Source organism: Choloepus didactylus, chromosome 16 (genome assembly GCF_015220235.1).
Source record: "Choloepus didactylus isolate mChoDid1 chromosome 16, mChoDid1.pri, whole genome shotgun sequence".
NCBI lineage: Eukaryota > Metazoa > Chordata > Mammalia > Pilosa > Megalonychidae > Choloepus > Choloepus didactylus.
Genome location: NC_051322.1, coordinates 59,936,382 through 59,961,528, shown reverse-complemented (window position 1 = coordinate 59,961,528; position 25,147 = coordinate 59,936,382). Strand labels below are relative to the sequence as shown.

At 37.3% G+C, this 25,147-nt stretch overlaps 1 protein-coding gene across 1 annotated transcript in view; it reads right to left on the bottom strand.

The window, feature by feature from the left end:
• Positions 1 to 25,147, bottom strand: part of USP14 (ubiquitin specific peptidase 14) — a 99,412-nt gene that overhangs the window by 59,574 nt on the left and 14,691 nt on the right. The window contains exons 4-5 of the mRNA XM_037805513.1: positions 1,078 to 1,182; positions 35 to 138 (exon numbers count right to left, since the gene is read on the bottom strand). Of these exons, the coding sequence (XP_037661441.1) occupies positions 35 to 138; positions 1,078 to 1,182 (209 nt within the window). The remainder of the gene's footprint in view (positions 1 to 34; positions 139 to 1,077; positions 1,183 to 25,147) is intronic.

Genomic DNA, 25,147 nt, shown 5'->3' with positions numbered 1-25,147 from the left:
AAAGAAGACTTAAAACACTTCTCTTCATTCTTACCTTTTAAGGGCATCTTTGAGTTCAGGCACAGACCGGATACACTGAACTGTGGCATTCATGTAACAAGTGTTACCAAGGTTTGTCAATCCACATGGTAATTCCATCTGATAAGAAAAATGATTAAATTATTTGATGAAGTGACATGGAAATACATAAAATCACAGAAGTTCAGATTCTGAAGCAAGTACCATTTGTCAACTCCAACTAATTCATATTCTACCTCTACACTAAAGTAACAATGTTTTATTTCCCCCACCAAAATATTTTACTTGCATCATGTTGACAATCATTCTGTTTCAGTTCCCTTCTTAAAAATAAAAACAAAACAATCCCATCAGTCTTGCCTTCCCTCAAACACTTACCATGAGAATAAAATAACACAATACACACAGAAACACTTCAAGAAACAAAAAATTTATGAGAATTTATAAATGCTGGGTGGTAAAGAAACAATATTTGACACGTAATGTGTTGGTCAATTTCTTATGAACTTTGTATTTAAATTAAGGATAAAATGAAGGCATTGTCAACGTGAAGGGTTTTAGGAATTTAAATATCCCAGCAATTAAACTATTTAGCCTCTGTGAGCTTGTTTCCTCATGAAATAGTAAACAGCATAATGTTACAATCTGCCAGGCATATATTTATTACAGATGAGGGTTGTTTGTATATTACAACAACCCTCATCTATAAAATAAAGTTATAATACCTATACCTCACAGAGTTTTGAGGATTACAAGTCCTGAACCATAAACTTTTATGCTTACTGTTCAATATAAGTTAATCCTAAGCAAATTTAACTCGAAGTTAGGAAAGCAATAATGATCAAAGTGTAAATACAAGAAAAATACTAATTTTATGAATTATGTAACTTTAGAAGGACTTCCTTAAGCCAATTTCAAAACTAATAAAACTAACTGCTGAAACATTCACCTTGACATTAACAATTAAATCTTCAAAATGTTTAGATGCTACTTGCTGAAAGACATCTTAATAACTGCCCTTTGTAAATTAGTGATCACATGAAATATGGTATGTCTTACAGCAGATGCTAACTGTTCTTCTGTCATGTCTTCTACAAAGACAGTTTTAGCTGATGGTTCCTCAGGGAGAGCATCTGCTGACCCCATCATTAGCAGAGTAATTCCCTGTTAAAAAAGAAATGGGTGAGGGGTGTTTCATGAAAATCCTTAGAAGTTGGTAAGTTTATGCAGAATGAAAGAAGCCAGACACCAAAGAACACACATTGCATAATTCTGTTTATATAAAATATCCAGAAAAGGCAAACTATAGAGTCAGAAAGTAGATTAGTAGTTGCCTAAGGCTAAAGGTGAGAATAAAGAATAACGTTAAATACACACAAGGTTTCTTTCTAGGGTGATGAAAATGTCCTAAAAGTAGGCTGTGGTGATGTTTACACAACTCTATAAATATGCTAAAAACACCAAGGAACAGTAAAAAATAAATAAATAAATAAGGACAAGATCATCAGCTTGCCTGCAAAGGGGAACAAGGAAACGTTTTAGATTAATTGAACTTCCATGACTTGATTGTGGTGGCTGTTATATAACTGTACAAAATTACCCTAATTCATCAAACCACCCAGCAAAAGTAGGTGAATTCTACTCCAGGTGAACTGTACCTCAAGAAAGCTGGGGGGAAAATAAATATTGTCATAAAAAATTAGATGATGTTTACAATATTGGACAAAGGAGAGTCCTCAAGTGATCAATATTTAATATCATTTCTCTCCATAACAAATAATCTAATTACTGGCAAGAGTCTTTCCATTAATGTCTATTTTGTAAACTGTAATGATTATTTACATTTGAATACAAATATCAGAGCATTAAAATCTCCATTAGAAAACAAACTGTAAATTATCTAGCTATCCAGTTTTATAATTCTACATATTAACCTAAGTGAATACTTACACTTAGTAAATATTCAATATATTTGTAACATTCCATACAATAGAAGAATAATGAAAACACTGTCACCCTAAATATCACAATCCTGATGTCGAATTATTTTACTTAATATCTCAACTGGAAAACTTGAACACATGAGAAAGCGAAGAGCAGGTCCAAAAGTGAGGGGAGAAAATGTCCAGGGAAAGAAAAAAAAGCAGGAAAAATAAAAATATTCAAATGACGGTTAAAATTAGGAAAATACTCAATTATTAAAGTTGACAAACTCATAGTCTTAAGAGTGCCTCTCATGAAATCTGATAAACTTCATATTATCCCTTTTTGTTTTTACTGAGAGTTTGTGAACAAGATACCTGCTCTACAAGAAATACTAAAGGGAGCACTGCAGGCAGACAGGAAAAGACAGGAGAGAGAGGTTCAGAGAAGAGCATAGAAATGAAGATTGTCAGGAAGGATAAAAAAAGAGAAAAAAATAAAAATAAAATATGACATGTAAAATTCAAAAGAGAAAATGGTAGACAGTAGACGTTACGTTGAGTGAAATTAGCCAGAAACAAAAGGACAAATACTGTATGGTCTCACTAATACAAACTAACATTAATGCGCAAACTTTGAAAGTTAAAGTTGAGAACACAGGTTATCAGGAGATCAGAAAAAGATCTCACAATTCGGTACAATGGTAACACAATATTGTATGTACTCTGAACAAAGATGAGTATGAGCATGGGTGAAAGAGGGAGGCTAGGGGCAGGTATGACGCCAGAAAGAAAGACACAGGATAAAGACTGGGACTGTATAAATTAGTGAAGCCGAGAGTGGTCAATGATGGTGATTCAGTGTACTAATATCAGAATGTTTCTAACATGAGGAAGAACAAATGAACATCAGCATTGCAAGACGTAGAAAACTGGATGTATGGGGGAGAAATACAATCAATGCAAACTAGAGTCCACAGTTCAGTAACATTGTAATATGCTTCCATTAACTGTAACAAAGGCAATATACCAAAGATAAATGCTATAAGAGGGGGATATAAGGGAGTGGTATGGGATTCTTCACGTTGCTGTTGTTGTATGACCTTTTTATTGCATTTTATCTTTTTCTTGTATCTTTTTTAAATTTTTTTCTTCTCTCTCTTTCAAGCAGAAGAAATGGAAATGTCCTCATAAAGATTGTGGTGGTAAATGCATAACTATGTGATTATACTGGGAATCACTGATTGTTTACTTAGGATGGATAGCAAGCACTGGGGACTACTGTTTACTTAGGATGGATAGCAAGCACTGGGGACTACAGGGGTAGTAGGCCAAGCCCCAGTTCTTGGGGCTTGCCCTTATGAATCTTAGTACTGCCAAGGAGATGCTAAGCCTACTTATAATTGTGCCTAAGACTCATCCCCAGAGGACCTCGTTTGTTGCTGAGATGTGGCCTCTCTCTCTAAGCCAATTCAGCAGGTAAACTTACTACCCCCCCACCCCCGCCCCCCTCTACAAGGGATATGACTCCCAGGGGTGTAAATGTCCCTGGCAATGTGGGACATGACTCCCAGGGATGAGCCTGGACCCGGCTTTGTAGGATTGAGAAAACCTTCTGGACCAAAAGGGGAATAGAAATGATACCAAATAAAATTTCAGTGCCTGAGAGATTTCAAATGGACTCAAGAGGTCATTCTGGAGGTAACTCTTACACATATAAGAGATATCCCCTTTTTAGTTTTTTATAATACTAGAAGAAAATACCTGAAACTGTTGAACTGCAATACAGTATCCTTGATTCTTGACAATGATTGTATAATATATAGCTTATATGGTTTGACTGTATGATTGCGAAAACATTATGGTTCACACTCCCTTTACCCAGTATATAAGCAGATGAGTAGAAAAACCGGGACAGAAAGTAAATGAGTAATAGAGGGGGAGGAGGGGTATGGGATGTTTTCGGTGTTCTTTCTACTTTATTTTTATATTTTGGATAATGAAAAATGTTCAAAAATTGATTGTGGTGATGAATGCACAACTATATGATAACACTCTGAACTGTTGTACATTGTAGATGATTATATAGTATGTGAATAAATTTCAATAAAATTGGATTTAATAAAAACAAAATGGCTTTGTCAAAATTAAAAACTTTTGTACATGCAAGGGCATTTTCAAGAAAGTGAAACGACAACAAAACGGTAAAAAATGTAATTGCTAATCATATATCTGATAAGGATTCAGCATCCATAATATATAAAGAACTGCTACAACTCAAGAAAAAGACAAATAAGCCAACTAAAAAATGGGCAAAGGACCTGAATAGACATTTCTCCAAAGAAGATACACAAATGGCCAATAAGCACATGAAGATAATCATTGTCATCGGTCATCCAGGAAATGCAATTCAAAACCACGAGATATCAATTCACACCTATGAGAATGGCTATTAAAAAATAAGTAAATGTTGGTGAGGATACGAAGACATTGAACCTTTATATATTGTTGGTGGCACTGTAAAATGGTATAGCCACTAAAGAAATCAGTTAGATGGAACCTCAGAAGCCGAACATAGAATTAACACATGACCTGGGAAGCCTACTTCTTAGTATATACGCCAAATAACTGAAACCAGGGACATGGAAAGATAGTTGTACACTAACATTCTGACAGCATTGTTCACATTAGCCAAAAGGTGGAAACAACCAAAATGTCCTTCAACAGATGAATGAGTAAACAAAAGACAGTATATACACAAAATGAAGTATTATTCAGCCATAAAAAAGTTCTGATACATGCTACAACATGACGAACCTTGAAGACTTCATACCGAGTGAAATACACCAGACATAAAAAAGACAAATATTGTTTCATCTTGCTTATATGAAATAACTGATATTGGGTGAAATGAACCAGACACAAAAAGACAAGGACTGTATGATCCTCCTTATATGAAATAACAGGAACAGGCAAATTCATAGAAAAACACAACAGATTACACGTTACCAGGAGTGAGGGGAAGAGTTATTGCTTAACAGGTGAAGAGTTGCTGTTTGAGGTTGAGAAAGTTGGGGTAATGGATGTTGGTGATGTTAGCACAATATTGTGAATGTAATTAATACCACTGATTTGTACAGCTGAAACTGGTTAAAAGGAATATTATGAGTTGTATATATGTTACTACATTTAAAAGTTTAAAAAGAAAAAGAGATGGAAGAAAATGGTGGCATAGAGAGGAGTGGAAGCTCGTTTGCCCCCCGGGAACAACTAATAAACAATCAGGAACAACTGGTAAATGATCTGGAATAACTACAGGGGTACAAACGTGACTGTCCACTTACCATACACTAACCTGAACTGGGAGGAATGCCTGAGACCGCAGCATAAAATCTGTAAGTAAAAACTGCGTATCTGAGCCAGGAGCTCACTCCCCCAACAGCCTGAACTGCAGAGCCTCGCAGTGCTGGAGAACAACACTCTCCCAGCAAGTGAATATAGCTGAGCTGAGCACCAACTGGGGTTTTAATTAACAAACATGGACTGCTCAATACAAGCTATATATCCCCAACAAGCAGACAGAGGCTTTGGGTGACAACTGGCCTTAGAGAGCTGGAGGATGGGCTTTGAAGGGGACTGGCTTTGAAGGGGGCTTTCTGTCCCTTTTTCGGCTCAGGGGAGAAAGCCTCAGCCATTTCCAGTTCCCAGTGCTCTGACCCAGACAAGGGTGGAGATAACACAGGCAGAGAAACTATTCAAATGTAAACGACGTCTCCCTAGGGGGTGTATTTCCCCTAAGAGGAAGAAAGTGGTGCCAAGCTCTACTACTGGCCTTCCATTAAGAACCAGACCCAGAGCCTGGGGGAAAACTGCCACGGGCCACACCTCTTTACACCAGTCTGTAGCTACAGGCTGACAAGTGCCAATTGCTGGATGGAAAAGCACAGTGACTTGAGGCCTCAAAGGGTGTACCAATCCTCTAATACACACCCTCAGGGAGATGTGATACCACTGCCTCCTTCTGAGACCTGAGCCCATTCTGGTTTGGGAAAACATGATTGGGGTAACCAAGGACAACAGAAAACTACAACCTACACTAAGAAAAATGAAATTATGGCCCAGTCAAAGGAACAAACTGCCACTTCAACTAAGATATAGGAATTTAAACAACTTATACTAAATAAATTCAAAAAAGTTTAGGGACGATATGGCAAAAGACATGACGCATATAATGAAAACACTGGGCGTACGTAAGTTAGAAATCAAAAGTTCGAAGAAACAACTGGCAGAATCTATGGAAATGAAAAGCACAACACAAGAGATGAAAGACACAATGGAAACATATAAAAGCAGATCTCAAGAGGCAGTAGAAAACACTCAGGAACTGGAGAACAATGCATCTGAAAGCCTGCATGCAGAAGAACAGCTAGAGAAAAGAATGGAAAAATATGAGCAACAACTCCAGGAACTTAAGGACAAAATGAAATGCAGGAATGTAAGTGTCATTGGTGTCCCAGAAGGAGAAGAAAAGAGAAAAGGGACAGAAGCAATAATAGAGGAAATAATCAACGAAAATTTCCTATCTCTTATGAAAGACATAAAATTATAGATCCAAGAAGAGCAGTACACCTCAAACAGAATAGATCCGAATAGGTCTATGCCAAGACACTGAACAATTCAATTATCAAACGTCAAAGATAAAGAGAGAATCCTGAAAGCAGCAAGAGAAAAGCAGCAAGAGAAAAGCAATCCATCACATACAAAGGAAGCTTGGTAAGACCAGATGCAGATACCTCAACAGAAACCATGGAGGCAAGAAGGAAGTGGGTGACACATTTAAGATACTGAAAGAGAAAAATCACCAACCAAGAATCCTATATCTGGCAAAACTGTCCTTCAAATATGAGGGAGAGCTTAAAATATTCTCTGACAGACAATGACAGAATTTGTGAACGAAGATACTTGCTCTACAGGAAACACTAAAGAAGCACACTGCAGACAGAAAGGAAAAGACAGGAGTGAGAGGTTTGGGGAGATAGTAACACAGCAACGTAAGTACACTGAACAAAGATGACTGTGAGTATGGTTGAAAGAGGAAGGTTAGGACCATGTGGGACACCAGAAGGAAAGAGGAAAGATAAAGACTGGGAGTGTATAACTCACTGAAACCTAGGGTGCTCAACCAATGTAATAAAAGGTACAAATATGATTTTATATGAGGTAGAACAAATGAATGTCAACATTGCAAGGTGTTAAAAATAGGGTGGGACTGGGGGGAAAACACAATCAATGCAAACTAGAGACTATAATTAACAGAAACATTGTATTATATTTCCTTTAATGTAACAAATGCAATATATCAAAGCTAAATGCATATGGGGGGGCAGGAACATAGAGGAAGGGGATGGGATTCCTGGCATTGGTGATGTTGTCTGACTCTTTATACTACTTTAGTTTAATGCTATCTTTCCTTCTGTTGCTTTCTAGAAGTCATGTTTTTTTTTCTCTCTTTCTTTTGTCTCTCTACCTTCTTTGACTCTTCCTCCTGTGTGTAAGAAATGGAGATGTCCTTATATAAATAGTGGTGATGGTGCTGAATACATAAATACATGACTATATGGGGAACCAACGATTGTTTACTTAGGATGGAATGTATGGTGTGTGAACAAAACCATCTTAAAAAAAAATGGGTTGATGAAGAAACCCTGAGGGCACTATACTGAGTGAAATCAGATACAAGGACAAATACTGCAGGGTCTCAATGATATGAACTAATTATAATATGTAAACTCCATAGACATGAAATATAAGTTACCAGGACACAGAATGAGGCCAAAGAGTGGGGAGCGGTTGCTTATTATGAACAGAATGTTCAACTAGGGTGAACTTAAACATTTGGAAATGGACAGAGGTGATGGTAGCATGTTGTAAGAACAACTAACAATGCTGAATGGTGTGTGAAGGTGGTGGAAAGGGTAAGCTCAGAGTCACATTATGTCACCAGAAGGAAAGTTGGAGGTTAAAAGATGGGAATGTATAAAACAGTGAATCTTGTGGTGGACAATGTCCGTGATTAACTGCACAAATATTAGAAATCCCTCTCATGAACTAGAACAAATATATGACGCTATAACTAGAAAGTAATAATAGAGGGGCATATAAAAAAATATATACCTACTGCAAACTATATACTACAGTTAGTAGTAATTTAGCATTCTTTCATCAACAGTAACAAAAGTACTATACAAAAACTATGAATCAATAATGGAGGGGGGTGGTTAGGGGTACAGGAGGATTGGAGTTTCCTTTTTTTGTATTTATTTCTTTTCTGTAGCAATGAAAATGTTCTAAAAATTGAAAAAAAAATTAATTGTGGTGATGGATGCACAGCTGTACCATGGGCAACTGATTGCACACTTTGGATCTCTGGATAGTTGTATGGTATGTGAACAATCAAAAAATTTTAAAAAAAATTTTAAAAAATTAAAAAAAAAAGTGAACCCAGTGGAAAAACAGAGAATATGAGCAGACAATCCACTGAAGAAGCATTACAAATGACTATATTAAAATTATATCCATCTATCCTATTTGATTGGCAAAGATTTATGAAATTGATAATATTCATGTTGGTGAAGTTGTGGATAAACACGCATTTCACACACATGGTGGGAATGTAAATTACTGCCATGAACCAAAATTACCACAATCTTTTTTGGAGGACAATTTGGCACTTATCTATTAAAATTAAAAATATTCTTACCCATTTACCTAATAAATCCACTTGCAGGAGTTTCTCCCTCAGAAAATGCTCCCCAAAGTGCAAAAAGACAAGGACGTTCACTGCACAATTATCGGTAAGGCAAAACTTCCGAAATGACCCAAATTGTGATCAATAGTGGATGGTCTAAATTGGGCTACAACTACACAGTGAAATACTACACATCTTAAGAAAGGAAAGAGGTACATCCAAATGCATAGATATAAGAAGATATTTAAAATGTATTTCGTGGAGAAAAAACAGTAGTTATGAACATGAAATGATTCTCTATTGGTAAAAATTAAAATAGAGTATGCATTTTATATTACTCTGCAACAGTATAAGCATAGGGAAAAAAAATGGTAGGAATTTAAACGATGCAAAGGACTTTCCCTTTCTAAGCTCTATTTTTTCCCACTTTGAGTTTGACAACTAATGTGTCATCCTTTTATAACCAGAAACAATATAATAAAGATGAAAACAAATACATGATAAATAGATAAAGAAAAAGATAACTATTTAAAGCAAAAATAATAGTAGGATAGTATGGACTTTACAACACATACAGAAGTAAAATGTATGACAACAATGGCACAAAAGACAGGAATGGGGAAACGGAAGTACACTGTAAGGCTCTTAAACTATAACTGAAGTTGTCTGATACTTGAAGGCAGACCATGATAATGTTGCCAGACCTGCTCTGGGAGGTGCTGCCCCCAGCCAGATGCCTCTGCCCTTGCTCAGCAAGAAGCAAGTACAGAAGTTAGGACCATCGCCCACTTTACCTTTAAAAGAAATGCTCACAATGTGCCGCTTCTTAAGAATAAGAAAATATCGCAAAAAAGGGAACACTTAATAGCTGGATAGTTAGGAAAAAATACTCAATATAATCCTTTAGCTGGAAAATGCTTAGTATAGTCTTCAGTACCTAGAAAAATGTTTATTATGATCATTTCACTCATGCAGTCTTCAGTTATTTTAAGCATAAAAGCCCCTGTTGAAATAGCTTGCTGTTGATCTAATCTCAAAAGTTTAGTCTCTGTTCCTAGAAACCATCCCAGCATTGCCTGCAGGGATAAGATTATATACCAAAGCAGGATAGAACTATGCCAAAAAACACCCTATGGTCTAATAATCAGCACCTTCCTCTCTTTCAAAGCCTGAAGGAGGGGAGGACCTGTAGGATAACATGATATTCTGACTAAACAGCTTTTCCTCTTCCATTTTTTTTCCTTCTGCTTTCTTCTAGATCCTGGGCATTTCTTTGTCTTTTTGGGAAGGTAAAGTCCAAATCACTCTTCTCACTCCAAACTGGTCTTGGAAAATATCTCCTCCTGTTCCTCACATGTGCACATGTAATAAAACTCACCTTCTCACCAAAACAAAGAAAATTGTTTCTCTGTCTGATGCATGATCAGACAGGCCTAACTATTGGAAACCAAGTTTTCTGACAGTAACAGTAAGTTAAAGGTATGCATTGTAAACCGTAGAGCAGCAGTTCAAAAATATTTCATCTTAGGAACCTTTATACTAGAATTAGCAAAAGTTTTCTATTAAAGACCACACAGTAAGTATTTTAGGCTTTCTGTGCTACATATACACTGTTGTATATAATTCTTATTGTTTTCCACAATGCTTTAAAAATGTACATATCATTAGTCACTTACAGTCTGTTTAAAAGAGGTCGCAGGCCACATTTGGCCCACAGTTCATAGTTTGATGACACCTGATTTACACTTCTAAAAATTATTGGATCCAAGATGGAGGACTAGGAGAAACAGAGAAAAATACTCCTCTCTGAAAAACACTAGGTAAAAGACAGAAAGTGCTCCAGAATAGCAGTTCCAGGGTTCTACCGGCTGGACAAGGTCCGCTACATCCACAGTGCTGTGCAATTGGTGAAACCGAGTCTGCATTCGGAATCGAGTGAGTGAGTGAACTGCTGGGGAAGCAGCAGCCATGCAGCAGTTGAGAGAACCGTGGGGTCAGCATTTGGAGGTGGGTTAGTGTGAAAACCCGGTAAGCGGCAGCAGATCCAGCAGCAAGAGCTGCGCAGTCAAGCGTGGTGGGGCATGCCTTTCATGCCCCAGGCACCCACCTCAGTATCTCGCATCGGTGACAGCCCTTCACAAACAAGCAGCTAATTGTCCAGGAGCCAGGAAGGGGCCACTGCAGCAGGCAGAGGGCCGTGAAAGTGGGAAGTTACAATGCCCCGTACAGCCATCTTTTCAGTGGGCTGGAAGACGTCCCTTCGCAGTGCCGTGGCTAAGAGATTCTTCCCTTGGGGATTCCGCTCGCCTGTGACATTGCACAGTCTTCCTCCATGAAGGGCCAGGGAATGAACAGCATAGAGGCAGGGTCCTGCACGTAGTGCCAAGTGCCCTACACCAACCCCATGGACTTGTGGGCCCACGGGAAGAATCTGGGAGAATGTGGGCTGAAGGGTTGGACTCCTGCAACAGCCGCAGTGTATACCAGTCGTAGCCCTGGGACCAGCTGGGAGTTCCGGGTATTAAAGCCATCTTCCCTGCTTAACTGCACAGAGCACAGCCCCCATTCTCAGGGCCGGCGGTTCCAAATGTACATGGAAAATTGGTGCACTGAATGAACCTCCACAAGGTTTGGATCCCAACCCACTGCAGAGACGAAGTTGGGGAAAACTGGCTTGAGAGTAATAGGTGGCTTAGGGGCAGCATACGCTGCTAGGTCAGGAAAAGTGCACTCCACCAAGCTGTAGCTATGTCAAATTATGAATAACTGTTCAAATAAGCCTGCATATCCTAAAAGAACCCTATCAAGATAAACAAATGCCAAGAGGCCAAAAACAACAGAAAATTTTAACACATATGGAAAACCAGAAGATATGGATAACCCAAATGCCCTATTATAAAAACAAAAGGAGACAGAGAATTTGGAGCAATTAATCAAAGAAGTAAACACAAACAACAAGATCATGGCTCAGGATATAAAGGACATCAAGAAGACCCCAGAAGAGCATAAAGAAGACTTTGCAAGAGTAAATGAAAAAATAGATGAGCTTAAGGAAATAAAAGAAATCATGGAAACACACAGCAGCAGACTAGATGAACTCAGAAGAATGAGTAAGCAAACTTGAAGAAAACGTTTTGGAGAATGAAAGTACAAAAGAATGAATGGAGAAAAAAATCAGAAAATTTGAAATGGATCTCAGGGAAATGATGGACAACAAGAAGTACACAAATAAAAGAATCACTGGTGTTCCAGAAGAGGAAGAGAAGGGTAAAGGACTAGGAAAAGAATTCAAAGACATTATGGGGGAGAACTTCCCAACCCTTCTAAATGACATAAATGTGCAAATCATAGACACCCAACAAACTCCAAACAGAATAAACCCAAATAAACCCAGTCCAGGACAAATGCTGATCAGATTGTCAAATGATGAAGAGGAGGAGAAAATTCTGAAAGCAACAAGAAGCAATTCACCACATACAAGGAAAACAACATAAGACTAAGTAGTGACTACTCAGCAGCAACCATGGAGGCAAAGAGGCAGTGGTATGACATATTTAAAATTGTAAAAGAGAAAAATTCCCAACAAAGAATTCATTATCCAGCAGAGCTCTCCTTCAAATTTGAAGGAGGGAATAAAATCTACACAGACAAACAAATGTTGAGAGAATATGCCAACAAGAGACCTGCCCTAACAGAGATACTAAAGGGAGTCCTACCGGCAGACAAAAAAAGAAAGGAGAGAGAGGTATGAAGGAGGACTCATAACTAAAGAGTTTTAGTAAGGATATGTTAAAGGAAATAAAGAGAGAGGGGGGAAAACATGTCTGACAAATAAAAACCAAAGCACATGATGGGTGATTCAAGAAATGCCTTCCTAGTGATAACACTGAATGTGAATGGATTAAACTCCCCAATTAAAAGATACAGATTGGCAGAATGGATTAAAAAATATGAACCATCAATATGTTGCTTACAAGAGACTCACCTGAGACCCAAAAACACAAAGAAATTGGCAGTGAAAGGATGGAAAAAAAAATATTCCATGCAAGCTACAACCATAAGAAAGCAGGAATAGCAATATTAATCTCAGATGAAACAGACTTTAAATGCAAGGAAGACATAAGAGACAAAGAAGGTCACTATATACTAATAAAAGGAACAATTCAAACAGAAGAAATAACAATCTAAATGTTTATGCACCCAAAGTGCCCCAGAGTACATGAGACAAACATTGGCAAAACTGAAGGAAGCAATAGATGTTTCCACAATAATCATGGGAGACTTCAATACACCACTCTCACTTATAGACAGATCAACCAGACAGAGGACCAATAAGGAAACTGAGAAACTAAACAATGTGATAAACAAATTAGACTTAATAGACATATACAGAGGCGGGGCAAGATGGCGGACTGGTGAGCTGTATGTTTTAGTTACTCCTCCAGGAAAGTAGGTAGAAAGCCAGGAAATGCGTAGACTGGACACCACAGAGCAATCCGCCTTTGGGCATACTTCATACAACACTCACGAAAACGTGGAACTGCTGAGATCAGTGAAATCTGTAAGTTTTTGCGGCCAGGGGACCCGCGCCCCTCCCTGCCAGGCTCAGTCCCGTGGGAGGAGGGGCTGTCAGCTCCGGGAAGGAGAAGGGAGAACTGCAGTGGCAGCCCTTATCGGAAACTCATTCTACTGATCCAAACTCCAACCATAGATAGACTGAGACCAGACACCAGAGAATCTGAGAGCAGCCAGCCCAGCAGAGAGGAGACAGGAATAGAAAAAAAACAACACGAAAAACTCCAAAATAAAAGCAGAGGATTTTTGGAGTTCTGGTGAACATAGAAAGGGGAAGGGCAGAGCTCAGGCCCTGAGGCGCATATGCAAATCCCGAAGAAAAGCTGATCTCTCTGCCCTGTGGACCTTTCCTTAATGGCCCTGGTTGCTTTGTCTCTTAGCATTTCAATAACCCATTAGATCTCTGAGGAGGGCCCCATTTTTTTTTTTTTTAATCCTTTTTTCTTTTTCTAAAACGATTACTCTAAGAAGCCCAATACAGAAAGCTTCAAAGACTTGCAATTTGGGCAGGTCAAGTCAAGAGCAGAACTAGGAGAGCTCTGAGACAAAACGCAATAATCCAGTGGCTGAGAAAATTCACTAAACACCACAACTTCCCAAGAAAAGGGGGGTGTCCGCTCACAGCCATCATCCTGGTGGACAGGAAACACTCCTGCCCATCGCCAGCCCCACATCCCAGAGCTGCCCCAGACAACCCAGTGTGATGGAAGTGCTTCAAATAACAGGCACACACCACAAAACTGGGCGTGGACATTAGCCTTCCCTGCAACCTCAGCTGATTGTCCCAGAGCTGGGAAGGTGGAGCAGTGTGAATTAACAAAGCCCCATTCAGCCATCATTTCAGCAGACTGGGAGCCTCCCTACACAGCCCAGCAGCCCAGAACTGCCCTGGGGGGAAGGCACTCACCTGTGACATAGCACAGTTATCCCTCAACAGAGGACCCGGGGTGCACAGACTGGAAGAGGGGCCCACTTGCAAGTCTCAGGAGCCATACGCCAATACCAAGGACTTGTGGGTCACTGGCAGAGACAAACTGTGGCAGGACTGAACTGAAGGATTAGACTATTACAGCAGCTTTAAAACTCTAGGATCAACAGGGAGATTTGATTCTTAGGGCCACCCCCCCCCTGACTGCCCAGAAACACGCCCCATATACAGGGCAGGCAACACCAACTACACACGCAAGCTTGGTACACCAATTGGACCCCACAAGACTCACTCCCCCACTAACCAAAAACGCTAAGCAGGGGAGAACTGGCTTGTGGAGAACAGGTGGCTCGTGGACGCCACCTGCTGGTTAGTTAGAGAAAGTGTACTCCACGAAGCTGTAGATCTCATAAAGTAGAGATAAGGACTTCAACTGGTCTACAAATCCTAAAAGAACCCTATCAAGTTCAGCAAATGCCACGAGACCAAACACAACAGAAAATTATAAAGCATATGAAAAAACCAGACGATATGGATAACCCAAGCCCAAGCACCCAAATCAAAAGACCAGAAGAGACACAGCACCTAGAGCAGCTACTCAAAGAACCAAAGATGAACAATGAGACCATAGTACGGGAGACAAAGGAAATCAAGAAGACCCTAGAAGAGCATAAAAAAGACATTGCAAGACTAAATAAAAAAATGGATGATCCTATGGAAATTAAAGAAACTGTTGACCAAATTAAAAAGATTCTGGACACTCATAGTACAAGACTAGAGGAAGTTGAACAACGAATCAGTGACCTGGAAGATGACAGAATGGAAAATGAAAGCATAAAAGAAAGAATGGGGAAAAAAATTGATAAAATCGAAATGGACCTCAGGGATATGATAGATAATATGAAACGTCCAAATGTAAGACTCATTGGTGTCCCAGAAGGGGAAGAAAAGGGTAAAGGTCTAGGAAGAGTATTCAAAGAAATTGTTGGGGAAAACTTCCCAAATCTTCTAAACAACATAAATACACAAACCATAAATGCTCAGCAAACTCCAAATAGAATAAATCCAAATAAACCCACTCCGAGACATATACTGATCACACTGTCAAACACAGAAGAGAAGGAGCAAGTTCTGAAAGCAGCAAGAGAAAAGCAATTCACCACATACAAAGGAAACAGCATAAGACTAAGTAGTGACTACTCAGCAGCCACCATGGAGGCAAGAAGGCAGTGGCACAATATATTTAAAATTCTGAGGGAGAAAAATTTCCAGCCAAGAATACTTTATCCAGCAAAGCTCTCCTTCAAATTTGAGGGAGAGCTTAAATTTTTCACAGACAAACAAAAGCTGAGAGAATTTGCTAACAAGAGACCTGCCCTACTGGAGATACTCAAGGGAGCCCTACAGACAGAGAAACAAAGAAAGGACAGAGAGTTGGAGAAAGGTTCAGTACTAAAGAGATTCGGTATGGGTACAATAAAGGATATTAATAGACAGAGGGGAAAAGTATGACAAACATAAACCAAAGGATAAGATGGCTGATTCAAGAAATGCCTTCACGGTTATAACGTTGAATGTAAATGGATTAAACTCCCCAATTAAAAGATACAGATTCGCAGAATGGATGAAAAAAAATGAACCATCAATATGTTGCATACAAGAGACTCATCTTAGACACAGGGACACAAAGAAACTGAAAGTGAAAGGATGGAAAAAAATATTTCATGCAAGCTACAGCCAAAAGAAAGCAGCTGTAGCAATATTAATCTCAGATAAAATAGACTTCAAATGCAGGGATGTTTTGAGAGACAAAGAAGGCCACTACATACTAATAAAAGGGGCAATTCAACAAGAAATAACAATCATAAATGTCTATGCACCCAATCAAGGTGCCACAAAATACATGAGAGAAACACTGGCAAAACTAAAGGAAGCAATTGATGTTTCCACAATAATTGTGGGAGACTTCAACACATCACTCTCTCCTATAGATAGATCAACCAGACAGAAGACCAATAAGGAAACTGAAAACCTAAACAATCTGATAAATGAATTAGATTTAACAGACATATAAAGGCCATTACAACCCAAATCACCAGGATACACATACTTTTCTAGTGCTCATGGAACTTTCTCCAGAATAGATCATATGCTGGGACATAAAACAAGCCTCAATAAATTTAAAAAGATTGAAATTATTCAAAGCACATTCTCTGACCACAATGGAATACAATTAGAAGTCAATAACCATCAGAGACTTAGAAAATTCACAAATACCTGGAGGTTAAACAACACACTCCTAAACAATCAGTGGGTTAAAGAAGAAATAGCAAGAGAAATTGCTAAATATATAGAGACGAATGAAAATGAGAACACAACATACCAAAACCTATGGGATGCAGCAAAAGCAGTGCTAAGGGGGAAATTTATAGCACTAAACGTATATATTAAAAAGGAAGAAAGAGCCAAAATCAAAGAACTAATGGATCAACTGAAGAAGCTAGAAAATGAACAGCAAACCAATCCTAAACCAAGTACAAGAAAAGAAATAACAAGGATTAAAGCAGAAATAAATGACAGAGAACAAAAAAAACAATAGAAAGGATAAATATCACCAAAAGTTGGTTCTTTGAGATCAACAAGATTGACAAGCCCCTAGCTAGACTGACAAAATCAAAAAGAGAAAAGACCCATATAAACAAAATAATGAATGAAAAAGGTGACATAACTGCAGATCCTGAAGAAATTAAAAAAATTATAAGAGGATATTATGAACAACTGTATGGCAACAAACTGGATAATGTAGAAGAAATGGACAATTTCCTGGAAACATATGAACAACCTAGACTGACCAGAGAAGAAATAGAAGACCTCAACCAACCCATCACAAGCAAAGAGATCCAATCAGTCATCAAAAATCTTCCCAGAAATAAATGCCCAGGGCCAGATGGCTTCACAGGGGAATTCTACCAAACTTTCCAGAAAGAACTGACACCAATCTTACTCAAACTCTTTCAAAACATTGAAGAAAATGGAACACTACCTAACTCATTTTATGAAGCTAACATCAATCTAACACCAAAACCAGGCAAACATGCTACAAAAAAGGAAAACTACCGGCCAATCTCCCTAATGAATATAGATGCAAAAATCCTCAACAAAATACTTGCAAATCGATTCCAAAGACATATTAAAAAAATCACACACCATGACCAAGTGGAGTTCATTCCGGGCATGCAAGGATGGTTCAACATAAGAAAATCAATCAATGTATTACAACACATTAACAAGTCAAAAGGGAAAAATCAATTGATCATCTCAATAGATGCTGAAAAAGCATTTGACAAAATCCAACATCCCTTTTTGATAAAAACACTTCAAAAGGTAGGAATTGAAGGAAACTTCCTCAACATGATAAAGAGCATATATGAAAAACCCACAGCCAGCATAGTACTCAATGGTGAGAGACTGAAAGCCTTCCCTCTAAGATCAGGAACAAGACAAGGTGCCCGCTGTCACCACTGTTATTCAACATTGTGCTGGAAGTGCTAGCCAGGGCAATCCGGCAAGACAAAGAAATAAAAGGCATCCAAATTGGAAAAGAAGAAGTAAAACTGTCATTGTTTGCAGATGATATGATCTTATATCTGGAAAACCCTGAGAAATCAACGATACACCTACTAGAGCTAATAAACAAATTTAGCAAAGTAGCGGGATACAAGATTAATGCACATAAGTCAGTAATGTTTCTATATGCTAGAAATGAACAAACTGAAGAGACACTCAAGAAAAAGATACCATTTTCAATAGCAACTAAAAAAATCAAGTACCTAGGAATAAACTTAACCAAAGATGTAAAAGACCTATACAAAGAAAACTACATAACTCTACTAAAAGAAATAGAAGGGGACCTTAAAAGATGGAAAAATATTCCATGTTCATGGATAGGAAGGCTAAATGTTATTAAGATGTCAATTCTACCCAAACTCATCTACAGATTCAATGCAATCCCAATCAAAATTCCAACAACCTACTTTGCAGACTTGGAAAAGCTAGTTATCAAATTTATTTGGAAAGGGAAGATGCCTCGAATTGCTAAAGACACTCTAAAAAAGAAAAACCAAGTGGGAGGACTTACACTCCCTGACTTTGAAGCTTATTATAAAGCCACAGTTGCCAAAACAGCATGGTACTGGCACAAAGATAGACATATAGATCAATGGAATCGAATTGAGAATTCGGAGATAGACCCTCAGATCTATGGCCGACTGATCTTTGATAAGGCCCCCAAAGTCACTGAACTGAGTCATAATGGTCTTTTCAACAAATGGGGCTGGGAGAGTTGGATATCCATATCCAAAAGAATGAAAGAGGACCCCTACCTCACCCCCTACACAAAAATTAACTCAAAATGGACCAAAGATCTCAATATAAAAGAAAGTACCATAAAACTCCTAGAAGATAATGTAGGAAAACATCTTCAAGACCTTGTATTAGGCGGCCACTTCCTAGACTTTATACCCAAAGCACAAGCAACAAAAGAGAAAATACATAAATGGGAACTCCTCAAGCTTAGAAGTTTCTGCACCTCAAAGGAATTTCTCAAAAAGGTAAAGAGGCAGCCAACTCAATGGGAAAAAATTTTTGGAAACCATGTATCTAACAAAAGACTGATATCTTGCATATATAAAGAAATCCTACAACTCAATGACAATAGTACAGTCGGCCCAATTATAAAATGGGCAAAAGATATGAAAAGACAGTTCTCTGAAGAGGAAATACAAATGGCCAAGAAACACATGAAAAAATGTTCAGCTTCACTAGCTATTAGAGAGATGCAAATTAAGACCACAATGAGATACCATCTAACACCGGTTAGAATGGCTGCCATTAAACAAACAGGAAACTACAAATGCTGGAGGGGATGTGGAGAAATTGGAACTCTTATTCATTGTTGGTGGGACTGTATACTGGTTCAGCCACTCTGGAAGTCAGTCTGGCAGTTCCTTAGAAAACTAGATATAGAGTTACCGTTCGATCCAGCGATTGCACTTCTCGGTATATACCCAGAAGTTCGGAAAGCAGTGACACGAACAGATATCTGCACGCCAACGTTCATAGCATTATTCACAATTGCCAAGAGATGGAAGCAACCCAAATGTCCTTGAACAGATGAGTGGATAAATAAAATGTGGTATATACACACGATGGAATACTACGCGGCAGTAAGAAGGAACGATGTCGTGAAACATATGACAACATGGATGAACCCTGAAGACATAATGCTGAGGGAAATAAGCCAGGCACAAAAAGAGAAATATTATATGCTACCACTAATGTGAACTTTGAAAAATGTAAAACAAATGGTTTATAAAAATCGGGACAAAAACTAAATGAAAAATAGGGTGGGGGAAAGGGGGAATGGAATGATTTGGGTGTTCTTTTCTACTTATATTTTTTTATTCTTATTTTCATTCTTTTTGGAATAATGAAACTGTTCAAAAATTTATTGTGGAGATGAATGCACAACTATATGATGGAACTGTTAACAGCTGATTGTACACCAGGGATGACTGTATGGTATGTGAATAAATCTCAATAAAAATGAATTTTACAAAAAGAAATAAATGATATGGAGAACAGAAATACAATAGAGAGAATAAATAAAACCAAAAGTTGGTTCTTTGAGAAGATCAACAAGATTGACAAACCCTTAACAAGACTGACAAAATCAAAAAGAAGACCCAAATAAACAAAATAATAAATGAGAGGGGGGACGTTACTGCTGATCCCGAAGAAATTTAAAAAATCTTAAGAGGATACTATGAACAAGTATATGCCAACAAACTAGATAATTCTGAGGAAATGGATAATTTCCTGGAAACACATGAGCAACGTAGACTGACCAGAGAAGAAAGAAAAGACCTCAACAAACCAATCACAAGCAAAGAGATCTTATCAGTCATCAAAAAGCTTCCCATAAATAAAAGCCCAGGGCCACACGGCTTCATAGAACTCTACCAAACTTTCCAAAAAAAGCTGACACCGATCCTACTAAAACTCTTTCAAAAAAACTGAAGAAAATAAAACACTACCTAATTCTTTTTATGAAACCAACATCACTCTAATACCAAAACCAGATCAAGATGCTACAAGAAAGGAAACATTAGGCCAATCTCCCTAATGAATATAGATGCAAAAATTCTCAACAAAATACTTGCAAATTGAATCCAAAAACACATTAAAAAAAATCATGACCAAGTGGGGTTCATTCCAGGCATTCAAGGGTGGTTCAACATAAGAAAATCAATCAATGCAGTACAACACATTAACGAAGCAAAAGGGACAAATCAAATGATCATCTCAATAGATGCTAAAAAAGCATTCGACAAAATCCAGCATCCTTTTTTGATCAAAACACTTCAAAAGGTAGGAAATGTAGGCAACTTCCTCAATATGATAAAGGACATATATGAAAAGCCCATAGCCAGCATAGTGCTCAATGGCAAGACTGAAAGCCTTCCCTCTAAGATCAGGAACGAGACAAGGATGCCCGCTGCCACCACTAATATTCAACATTGAGCTAGAAGTTCTAGCCAGAGCAATCTGGCAAGACAAAGAAATAAAAGGCATTCAAATTAGAAAGAAAGAAGTAAAACTCATTGTGGTGATATGATCTTGTATTTGGAAAACCCTGAGAAATCGATGACACAGCTACTTGAGCTAATAAACAAATTCAGCCAAGGATGTGGCCTTTTTCTCTCTAAGCCCTACTCGACAAACAAGTTCACTAACCACCCCCACCACGAGGGACATCACTCCCAGAGGAATCAATCTCCCTGGCTATGTGGGACGTAAAACTCCCAGGAATGAGCCTGGCCCTGGCAGTGAGGGACTGAAAATGCATACTTGACAAAAAGGGGGAAAAAATGAAAGGCAACAAGCTGAGGTCACACTGGCTGAGATCCCAAATAAGAGTCGAGAGGCTATCCTGGAGGTTTCTCTTATGCAAGCTCCAGCTAGACATCCCAAATGGCCACAGTATGCCATGCCCTTACCAAAAGTAGTCCCCAAATACCTAGGTCCCTAACTGAGATACTATAAAAGATATACTAAGTTTTATCTTTCAGAAATTTAAATCCACCAGAGTGTTCCTATACCAGGTAAGTCCTAAAATCCAGAGACAACAGCCTCTTTAATTAATCAACTGTCAGATGAGGCCCCCTTCCTCATACTGTCGACACCCCCTTTTAGTATGAACAAGTTAGGGTGCTCACTGCCTAGACACCCCTAAAGATAGAGAAAGAGATTAAGTGAGAGGAAGGAGTAGCAATAAACAAGATAAGATTTAACAAAGGTCTATGAATACTGAAACTTTATATGTATATACAGTTTGCTGCGGTGTTGGAATGACCAGAAAGAGGTAAATGACATGGTGGAACTGTAGCCTACAGCATCCTTTGGGATTTACTCTAAGGCGCTCGTTGAATTGTGCCTTGAAGGTCTTCAATTTTCTGTATATACCTTGTATTGCATAATTAGGAAAGAACTAAAACTGTGGAACTTGTAACCCACAACAATTTTTGAAATTACCTATATGACTGCTTGTTGAGCTGTCCATCGACAGCTGACACCTTTTTGTATGTACGTTGTATTTTACAATAATGGAAATGGCTGAAGTTGTGCAACTGTGACCCATGACATTCTTTGAAATTTGCTGACTACTTGTGAAATTGTACTTTGAAAGTTATCACTGTTATGTATATATGTTAAAGTTCACAATTAAAAAAAAAGTTAAAAAAATTATTGGAGACTCCAAGAGCTTATTACGTGGGTTTTATCAATATTTACCATATTAGAAATTAAAACTAAGAAAAGTTAATTACCCATATTCATTCATTTAAAAATAAACACATTTAATGTTAACATAAAGAACTTTTTATATGAAAGATCATTATGTTTTAGAAAACAAAATAAATAGCTGAAGAGTGACACTGTTCTACATTTTTTCAAATCTCTAACTTCCAGCTTAAAAGACAGCGAATTTTAATATTTGCATCTGCATTCAATCTGCTGCAATACCACACATCATGAAGCTTCTGAAAAATTCTACTGTATATCCATAAACAAATAACATTTGAAAACGTAAATAACAACATAATACTATTACAAAAATAGTTTTGACCTCAAGAGTCTTGGGTACTGCCTGAAGTCCCCAGGACACACTCTTGAAAACTGCTGCCCCAGAACAAACATTAAAAAATGAAACTTGTAAAACTAAGTGAAGATAATGTCAGACGCTGATTGTTTATCTTGGACAGAATATATGCTATGTGAAATTAGGAACCCCCTACTTAACAAGTTAAGCCCTTGATCTTGAGGCTTGCTCTTGTGAAACTTAAGGCTGTAAAGAGGAGGCTAAGCCTATCTATAATTATGCCTAAGAGCCACCTCCAGAGAACCTCTTTTGTTGCTCAGCTGTGGCCTCTCTCTCTAAGCCATCTCTGCAAATAAATTCATTACTGTCCCCCAGTGGGACATGACTCCTAGGGAAGTGGGATCCCTGGCAACACGGGACACGACTCCCAGGAATGAGCCTGGCTCTGGGATGGAGGGATTGAGAATACCTTCTTGACCAAAAGAAGGAAAAGAAGGGTAACAAAATAAGGTAACCTATAACATTATTTGAAATTTGCTCTCTAAATACCTGTTAATTCACACTTTGAAAGTTATCACTTTTCTGTATATATATTTCACAATAAAGTAAAAAAAAAAATAATGAAACACTGGGGGTGGAGGGGAGAATGGTGAGTGATTGCTAATGGGTACAGAGCATTTTCCTGGGATGATGACAATGTTCTAAAACTGGACAGTGGTAATGGTTATACAAGTCTTTGAATATACTAAAACTCACTAAATTCCATAGTTTAAAGGGGTAAATTTTAAGGTATGTGAATTAGATCTCAATAATGTAGATATAGAAACATGAATACCAAAACAGAGAGGTATAGCAAGGGTAGATAAAAACACTAAAACTCAATCCAATAGAAGGCAGAAAAAGAAAAAAAGGAAAGGATGAGACAGATAACAAACGGTAAATTTAAAAGCAAACATATTAATAATTATATTGAAGATATGTGGTCTAAATGTTCACATTAGAAGGCAGATTGTCAGATTAGATAAGAGCAAGACCCAACTATACACTGTCTTTTTAAAAATCCATTTTAGAAGGTGTCAGGGATTGATTTTGGTGATGAATCTACAACTATGTAATGGTACTGTGAACAATCGAATGTACAATTTGTTTTGTATGACTGCGTGCTATGTGAATATATCTCAATAAAATGAATATAAAAAAATCCATTTTAAATATAAAGACATACGAATTAAAAGAATAGAAAAATAAATAAAACGCAAATAATAAAAGAAGTGTGTAGAAAAATCAAAAAATGGAATTAATAAAAGAAGTGTGTAGTGACTATATTAACAGCAAACAAAGAATATGTCAGAACAAGGAATATTAGCAAGGGTAAAGAGGGACATTTCAAAATGATAAAAGGTCAATTCACCCAGAAGACACACATACATACACACCCAATTTAAGAATCTCAAAATGTCTGAAGTAAAACTTTTGGAACTGAAAAGAGAAATAATCAAATCCACAATTACAGTTGGAGATTTCAACATACTTGATAAAACAAGTAGACAAAAAAAAATCAGTGGAAATATCGAGGACTTGAACAACACTATAAACCAACTTGAACTAACTGGCATTTATAGAATATTTTATCCAACACCAGCAGAATGATATTTTTTCCAAGAACACATAAAACATTCATGAAAGGAACGACCATAAAAGAAGTACGGATAAATATGTGAGGACTGAAATAATATTGGTTATGTTATCTGACCACAAAAGAATCAAATTAAAAATAAATAACACAAATATATTAAGAAAAGCCTCATATATTTGGAAAGTCAACATTATAACTCTAAACAATCCATGGATAAAAGAAGAAATCATGAGGTAAATTAGAAAATATTTTTAACTCATTGATATTTTTAAGAAAATATCCAATTTGTGAATCCAAGTACATATGCTTGGAGAGAAATTTATAATTTAAAATGTGTAAGAGAAAAGTATATCAATGACTTAGTTTGCACTGTAAAAAGCAAGAAAAAGAAGCAATTTAAACCAAAAGAAAAAAAGGAAATAATTTTAAAAGAATGGCTATCAATAAAATAGAAAACTGGTAATAATATAAAATCAAGAGTCAAAAACTGAAAAGATTTCTGGATTAAATCCCTAGAAAAGACTGACTAAAAAACAATAAGCAAACACATACATAAGTAATATCAGAAATGAAAAATGAGACATTAGTAAAGGTGCTATAGATATAAAAAATAGATATTCTGAATATTAACCACCTCATGCCACTAAATTCAAAGTAAGTAAAATAAAATTCCTTGAAAGATTAAAAACTTACGAAAACTGACATAAGAAAAATTAGAATATTTAAATAGCTCTATAACTATTAAAGAAATTAAATACTAATCAAATATATCCCCACAAAGGAAACCCAAGCCCAGATTCTCCAGTAAATTATTTCAAATATTTAAAGAAATAATACCTGTCTTACACAAACTTATTCATAAAAGAAAACACTTCCAACACTTGCAAGGAGACCAATAAAAACAGTGGTAACAAACTAAGATAAAGCAAGAAAATAAAATTACAGACTAGTATCACTCATGAATGTTATACAAATATCTTTAAAAATGTCAAAAATTAAATCCAGCAATTCATGAAAGATATAATATAGGCATACCTCAGAGATACTGTGGATTTGGTTCCAGATTACTACAATAAAGCAAAAATCGCAATAAAGCAAGTCACGTGAATTTTTTGGTCTTCCAGTGCTTATTAAAGTTATGTTTACACTAGTCTATTAAGTG